This window comes from Eschrichtius robustus, chromosome 14 (genome assembly GCF_028021215.1).
Source record: "Eschrichtius robustus isolate mEscRob2 chromosome 14, mEscRob2.pri, whole genome shotgun sequence".
In the NCBI taxonomy this organism is placed as follows: Eukaryota; Metazoa; Chordata; class Mammalia; order Artiodactyla; family Eschrichtiidae; genus Eschrichtius; species Eschrichtius robustus.
In genome coordinates, this window is record NC_090837.1 from 84,160,232 (window position 1) to 84,168,157 (window position 7,926).

A 7,926-nucleotide genomic window follows, 5' to 3' on the forward strand; every position below is an offset into this window, starting at 1 on the left:
AGAGGAGAGGAAAATGGTGGAAAGCTGCAGACGCAAAAAGATAGGAAGAAAAATGGCAGAGAGAAGGAGACAGAATGAATAATGGAAATGATCTAAGGGAATCGAAGAAGTTGCTGATGATGAGATGCACAAGGTCAGAGGTGCCCAGGGCTAAGGAGAAAGAGGGCAGAGCAAGTGTGGTACTCACCCAGGGCCACTGAATCTGGAAGTTCTCTGAATAAACCATTCCTAGTAAAACGAGGGCATTAAAGGATGAAAGAGAAGATAGGCCAAAGTGAAAGAAATTTACTTACACATCCATCCTGAGTTTACCTATTTTTTTCATGCCAAGATCTGATATTGCTTGGGCCACTCCATTCATTTCCCTATGGAACCTCCTTGTCAGAGAAAAGCGCAAGTATCAGTATATTACTCCCTACCTATTGGGGGAAATAACCCATTCAATAAATTCTTCCTGACCAGCCTACTATGTGTTCGGCTCCAGATGAAGGTCTAGGGGTACACAGCTCTGGTTATGCCACAGCCTCTAAGGACCCACATGGCAGGGATTGAACCCTGTGATGACACTCCCTCTACTCCCAGCCCCGGGATAGTCCTCCTTTTCCCAGGTAGGTTTCAGGAACCCAAGAACAGCACAGGGATACTCGGGATCGGAGAATCGGGATCACGATGTGTATTGCTTCATGCCACATCATTGGTATAGTTTACACAATGCGGTAAACTACCCATCTTTCCCATTTCCCAGGGAGGTGGGGCTCATTTACAGGAGGAAAGGGGGCTGGGGTGGTTCACTAACGTGCTAACGACCTATAGACAGTAAGTAGCTGGTTGACGCTAAGGCTCTGGCCGCGCCTTCCCGGGAGCACTCAAAGACAGGAGGCCAGAAGGACCTGCGCGGCGGGAATCCGGGTTATTCATACCGCGGCCTCTCAGGCTGGGACTTCCGGGCTCTCCTTCGCCCCGGGGACGCCGCGAGTACCCCGGGAGCTTCTGAAGCCCGCGGAGACTTCTGGATTCCTTTCCCGCCCCCCAGAGACGGCGCCAAACAGCCGCAATACTGTCCACCACGCGCCCGCGAGAATGTGCCCTCCGGGTCGCGGCTCAGAGCGCTCCAGGACGCTCTCCCCGAGCGCGACTGCCAGCCCGACGCGCGTCAAGCAGAACCACTGGGCTGCCGGGTGCGGAGCGAGTTGGGGAGGAGAGAGGGTGGCGCGGGGCTTACAAAAGGAAAAGTCGCCATGCCCCAGTCTTCGGAGCACTAATGTCATCAACCCTGGGTAGCAGGGGCGGGCCCCGAGCCGGTGACCTGCACAATGATCTGAGAGGGGCCTGGGGCCGCGGCGGGCTGGAAAGAGGGAGGCGGGGCCGCCAGGAGCTTCGGGGAGTTCAACTCTTACCCTGGGAAGGTGGTGCAGACGCTTCCTAGGGTCTGTCCTTCAAAGTAGCAGCTGCAGCTCGGCTGTTGGGGTATCGAGGGGCCGGGAACGCGCAGGCAGCTGAGCCTTCGGCTCCAAACACCCGGAACCCCACACACTCGGCGGCGCCCGCCGTGCCAGGAGAGCGGCGCTCTGGTCTAGGGCGTCGCTGTGTCTGGGACGCTGGCGATTCTCCGCTGCAGCACAGCTCCCCGAGGATGCGCAGGAGGGAGCCCCAGCTCCTGCGCAGCCCGCTGCTTTCCCGCACCCTCCACGTGCATCACGGCAGCCCCTCCAGAACCCGCCTTCATACGCACGTCTTCCTCCCCGCCACCGCAGTCCTGAGCGCGCTTAACCAGAGTCAAACCAAAACAGGTAAATCTTTAATTCTCCTCCTCAATTCTTCGAAACTACTTGTACAGACAGTTCCTCAAACCCTTTCTCCGCCTCCCCTTCCTCCCAGTCGGCCTTTTCTGGGGTTGCCACGCCGCCCGGGAGCGGCCGAGGTCAGGCGCTTTGGGTCCCTTGAACTTGGAGGCTCCGGCGCCCGCCGGGGTGGCAGCAGCGAGGCCGCCTGTCCCCTTCCAGCAGCAAGGCCCGGGGTCCATGGGAGTGTGGGTGTGGCCAGAAGGTCTCGGCTGGCCTGCGGGGTCAGCCCTCCGCGGTGAGTCGGGCGCAGATGAACATCCGAGACCCAGGTCTTCAGGCGGCGCAGGGCAAGAGTGGCCGAGTCCGGGGGACCCAGGGAGAAGGCGTGAGCGCCTGCGGCTCGGGGTCGGCTGCTAGGACGGGCGTCCGGCCTGATTTGGTCCCCGGTGCCCCTAGAGGGCCTGCCACGGCTTCCCGATGGCCTGGATGTGCTCCTTGGCCTTCAGGCGCAGCGCCGCGATGCTGCTGTTGCGCGGGTCCGCCTCGTCCAGCGGGAACTTGTCCCCGAAGCCGGGCCCGCACGGGTAGGCGGGCGGCGGCGGCGGCGGCGGCCCGAGGGGCTGCAGGCCGGGGCCGAGGGGCGGGGAGTTCAAGAAGGGCGGCGGCGGCGGCGGCGGCGTGTAGCTGGCGGGCAGGCTCTGCGCCGGCGGCCCGAAGCCTGGCAAGCTCTGCAGCGCCGTGGCGCCCCCGCCCGGCAGCGGCGGCCCGAGCCACGACTCGAGCGGCAGGGCGCCCCCCGCAGGCCCGCCGCCGCCGCCGCCGCCGCCCGGGCCCGCCCCGAGGGGCGCCAGGGCCGCGGCGGGCGGGGAGCGGCTGAAGGAGAGCAGGGGCGAGTCCTGCAGCTTCATGGACGACACCTCCAGCTTCTCCTGCCGCCGCCACTTGGCCCGTCGGTTCTGGAACCACACCTGCGGAAGGCAGCACAGCGCCGTCGGGCTGCGGCGGGGGCAGGACTCCCCACCCCCGAGAAGGACCGGGGCTCGACTGTTTCACCTGCTCCTTTCATCCCCGCCGCCACCCCCCGCTCCCCACCCGCCTTATCCTTCTTCTCTGTCCCGTTTGCTCCAGTCTCCTCCCTCCTCCTCTCTCGCGTCGAGTCTCTTTGTCCCATCCCTGTCCTCCGTGGTGTTCCCACCCTTGTCCCTGTTTACCTCACCCTTAGCTGTGGTTGTATCTGTTTCCAACTCCTGGCACCGAACAGGCAGAAAAAAAAAATGAAGTTAACCCTGGAATCGGACAGTGGGACTTGGGAAGCCAGATCTCACCAAATTTCTGTGACCTGCTGGTTGGCAGCCCCTCCCGACCCTTCACTTTAGACCCGGCTTCCTCCCTGTGTGGTACAGTGGCTGCGCTTTTGTCGCAGACTTTCTGTGCTTTACCCACATTTTGCCTGTTATAAACATACGTATAAACAAATACTCTAAGTACTGTAACTGGAAACATTGGCTGTTAAAATAGAGCTATTTCCACAAATTACTGATAGAACAAAGTGGGTTGATTTTATCCCAGGCATATTTAATATGCATATTACTGTTCGTAAGATTTTCGTTTTTATTTAATCGATATCTGACTAGTGTTTCTGATATTTCCTAAAAATGGCTTTCAATGATTACAATAGTTCAAGTTTAATAACCTACTTTTACTCTGTGGAGTTAGTTTTAACGTTACCCTAAGATGAATTCAATGAGTTCAAGTTTTTCTTTTTTTCTTTACATAGAGAAAGTCCACACCAAGAGTGAAGTCTGGTCTCTTAAGGCTGCAACTTCCATTACTGATTTGATAAAAGCACAAGAAAGGGTGTAATTAAGGTTTCACTACCAAGTTACCACCCTCAGGAACAGAACAGAGAGAACTGGTGTAGTTTAGTGGGGAATCTAGAAAGAACTTTGGCCAAACTGGGGGGGGGCTTCGGTGTTAAATTTATGAAGGAAAATGTGGGAATAATTGCCACGTCAGAAGGGAGACAGCAGTTCTGAGTTAATAATAGGGAGAGGGGACCTCATAGGAGAACTGAGAAAAAGCCATCCAGCACCTGAGCAGAGCAGGGCAACTGTCTGCAAAGCTGGGATTTGGGGGAGGGGGGGGAAGAGAGAAAGAACAAAAATGCAGGTACCCCGGGCCCCTTTCAATAAAAGATTCATCAGCATATCTGAGGCCCTGATTTTCCCAGAAACGTTAGCTATATAGAGAAACACTGGCACGGGTGAGGGCTTCCATCCCACTGCCCCTCCCTCCCCCCCACCAACATCCCACTCCATCCCCCAAAATATCAGCTATAGGCTTCAGATCCAGTATCCAGAGTCAGAGGGCTAAAACCTGGGATAGTCTGCTCTTCTCCTGTTCTACTGCTGTCCTCAACACAGTGGGAGACTCTGCCTACCCACCCCCCAACCTGATTACATCATACCCATGTGTTAAGAACCCACCATATGCTGGGCCACTGTGCTGGCCCTGTGATCACAGAGAAGTCAGACACTGTTCTCAAGAAGCTCACGTCTTAAACAAGAAGCAAACATCCCCAAACAAGTAGAGAGGGAAGGAACAAGTAAAGAGGAAGGAACGTGGGACAGAGGCATGAAGGCAGCCCCTGAGTGGGCTGTGCCTGGAGGGGCACTGGAGGGCTTTGCCCTTGCCTCTTTCTTCATCTTTCACTTGTTTTCTTTCCCTCTCCCTACCCCATCCTTCCTCCCTGAAAAGCAGGTGCTAAAATGTCCACCTCTTCAATGAAATCCTTGCAGCTCTACTGCCCCAAATTAGAAGAAATTGAACTGTCCTTGCCAGTTAATCCTGAGTCACATTAGGGAACTATTTTTTAAAACCATGACATTCACTCATTACTTTAACCCCTTAAACTAAACAGAAAAGACAAAAGGCAAGAGCCTGTCCGCTTTTACTTTTAAGACAAGGCTAAAAGCCCCAAACATCTGAGTATCCTCACTTCCTGGAAATCTAATTCATTAGACACACACAAAAATCCCATCTTAGTTCCACTGCCTTTCAGATGCGGTGAAATTTGTTCCCAATGTCTCCCTTTCAGGCCTCTGTAAACTCTCCCAATTTGGAAATTCTCCCGGATTTTTCACAGATGACTAGCAAATATTTAAGGCTTTCAAATATTTTAATGATCAGGGATTAAAGATAATTCAGCTTTAATTAAAGCGAAAACCCCTTTAAATAAAAAGAAAAGGCCTCTGCAGCAGTGGGAAGTTTGGCTGGATGTGCACCCGAGAAGCAAAAGTCAGTTTCTTAAACAAATCCACCGAAAGTTTCAACTGAGAGGCGCCAGGCTCTCCTTAAGAAGATAGGGTTTTCGTCTTCAAGAAGGTGCGCGCCGTAACTGACTATGGTGGCATTTGGGGCTGCAATCCAGTTACCCTCGAGCCGCTGCCTACATTCCCTCTCCACTCAGTGCTTCCCGGCCCCCGCCCCGGTCCTGGATGCTGTCGCCTCTTCATCTTGCCAGCTATTGCCAGTTCCTCTCTTTTAGCTTAGAACGAGGGAGCCCCCAAAGGGGAGATGCTACTACAAATTGGAACAGACTGTCCAAGGGACGGGGCATGGGGCGCATGGAAAATCTGTGACGCTCCTGTGGGGTTCTGGGAGAACCAAGCGCAGGAGGGCCCGTGGGAAAAGTGCCATAATAAACGCGTGGACGCCCAGGGATTCAAGGGAGCTTTGGCTGCAGCTTGAGCTTCCGGCCCTCCCGTGGGCCCATCTGGGCGCTTTACCTGGACCCGGACTTCGGGTAAGTTGACCTTGCCGGCCAGCTCCTCGCGACTGTACACGTCGGGGTAGTGGGACTTCTCGAACGCGCGCTCCAGCTCGTGCAGCTGGTATGTGGTGAAGGTCGTGCGATTCCGTCGATGCTTCTTCTTGGGCTGCTCCTCCTCTGACAGCTTCGAGTCGCCGGGGGCTGGGGGTCCGACAGGCAGCCCAGGGCTCGGCCGCGCCTCCCCGGTCTCCTTGGGGCAGTAGGGGCGAGGGGCTGGGACGACGAGACCCCGGACGGTCAGAGACACTCCCCGGAGTATCCGAGGGCCACCCCGCCTACCCATGCGGGCTCCGAGATGGCCCAGGGAGGTCGGGAGTCAGGGCTGCGAGGGGCCCCTTAGCTTTCCCTGAACGCACGTTGGAAGCTCCTGCTACGCACATAGCCCCCACCCCTGCGCCCAGATGCCTTTATAAAAGTTAAGGCAGGGCTCTCTCCTCTTGCAGAGCTCCTAAGTTTGGGAGCCCTAACGGTCTCGGAGCAGCCGGGGTGCGCACTCACCTTCGTACTCGGGAGCCGGTGCCGGGGCGGGCGGTGTGGAGGGCTCGGCGCCTCCTGCAGGCGCCTTAGGGCAGGAGGTCCGCGCGCCCGGCCTTCTATCCCGCTCTTTCGCATCCCGGGCGACCCGCTCCTCCGGGAAGGAGCCGAGGATCCCGTCGTCCTTGGTAAATCCCAGGATGGCTTCGATGCTATGCAGCCGCGAGGTGCTCCCGCCCGGGCTGCGGAGCAGGTGGCCGGCGAGCGAGAAGCTGCCGTCGGCCATGGCTGGGGCGCAGCCGGGCAGGTGCATGGGGAGCGCCGGGACGCCGGAGGGCGCGGCCCGCGCTCTCGGCAGCGCCGCCTGCTTGGAAGACCGAGAGCAGAGGCTGGAAGTCGGCCCCTCCCGGGTGCGGTCGTCCAACCCGAGGGGTCCTGACTCAAGGTCAAGCTCCGCGGGTGATGCGGGCCCCGGCCGCGCGCGCTAGAGGAGGGTGAGCGCTCGGCCCGCGGCCGCCTCGGTCCCGGCGGGAGTCGGAGTTTCAACTCCCGGTGGCTCGGTCTCCGGGCGCTGAAGGCTCCAAGCCGGGTCGCCCCGGCTCCTCCCCTCTCGCCCGGGACCCAGCCTCTTCCCTGGTCCCTCCCCTCGCAGCGGGGCGGGTCCTTCCCTCTCCCAGCCTCGGGGTCCTCGCCCACCCACCCCGGGCGGGGCCGGCACTCCGAACCTTCCACCTCCCACCTCTCGATCAGCTCCGAACACTCCGGAGACCCGCGGGGGCATGTTTGACGGGCCCGGGGACCCGGGTCCGAGGGTCCGCTCCCCCCAGTCCTGCCTCAGTGGGGCCGACGCCCTCGGTCCCACCTCCCCCTCGGGCTTGCCTCCCTCCTTCGGCTCCTCTCCTTCAGCCCAGGCTCGCCTTCTGCCCCGAGGCTCGCTTCCTCCGCCGGGCTGAGCGCCAGGGGCGACCCTTGGAAAGACCGAGAGAAGGCTCCCTGGCTTTCTGGCTTTGGAAGTCAGTCCACGCTTCTTCCCAGTTTGAATTTTCCCCTCTTTCTTCCTCTTTTTAGCCCCACCGGCAATCCTCTTTAGGCTCTGTAGTCCGAAGCCTCGGACTTCGGGTTTATTTTGTTTGTCTATATCTGATTTAACTACTCTTTCCTGTCCCCTCGGACTTGCGCGCCCGCAGGCCCCCTGACCCCGGCGCCCGCCCCCGGAGACGGTGGGACCATCTGTGCCCGCAGGCCCGGCGACTTCAAGGGTCCCACGGCCCAGCAGGAGGCTGGGAGGCGCCGAATCGGACACGCTGCCCGGCTCAAGCCGGTGGGAGACCCGCTAGGGGTTGTCACCCTCGCAGACTATTTGTCCTGAGGGAACCCTCCCCACCAAACCATCTTCCAGGCCAAGGAGATGACCCAACCTCAGGCTGAGGGGGGAAGGACCTTCGTCAGGGTGCAAGGCCTCGCCCTTCTCTGGGGGCTACAGGCACAATCCTCTGGCAAAGGGGACCCCACGAGGCTTCCGAGGCCCAGAGTGACTCATAGGCCAAGTGGGACGATGATTTGTGCGGGCGGATGGTTTTGTTTTGTTTTGTGTTTTCACATCCCCCCCAGTGCTGTGAATAGCACTGTAAACGCCGGCTCTTCTCAAAGCTGATGCCAGACCCCAGGCAGCCCCTGCCCTCACTGAAATGTTGGCGGGAAATGTGAACCAAAATGCTTTCCTAATAAAAGCTTCAGGACCCAGAGATTCTTTTTCTTTTGTTTCCTGGTTTTATTGAGATACTGCACTGTATAAGTTTAAGGTGTGCCGCGTGATGATTTGACACATATACACAT

At 58.3% G+C, this 7,926-nt stretch overlaps 1 protein-coding gene across 1 annotated transcript; it reads right to left on the minus strand.

Moving 5' to 3' along the window:
* Positions 1–1,584: 1,584 nt before the first annotated feature.
* Positions 1,585–6,403, minus strand: RAX (retina and anterior neural fold homeobox). Its single transcript, XM_068562214.1, has 3 exons — positions 6,115–6,403; positions 5,573–5,829; positions 1,585–2,752 (listed from the first exon to the last, which is right to left on the minus strand). The coding sequence occupies exons 1-3, from the start codon at positions 6,401–6,403 to the stop codon at positions 2,237–2,239; spliced, it is 1,062 nt and encodes a 353-aa protein (XP_068418315.1). The 3' UTR covers positions 1,585–2,236.
* Between the last annotated feature and the right edge of the window lie 1,523 nt (positions 6,404–7,926).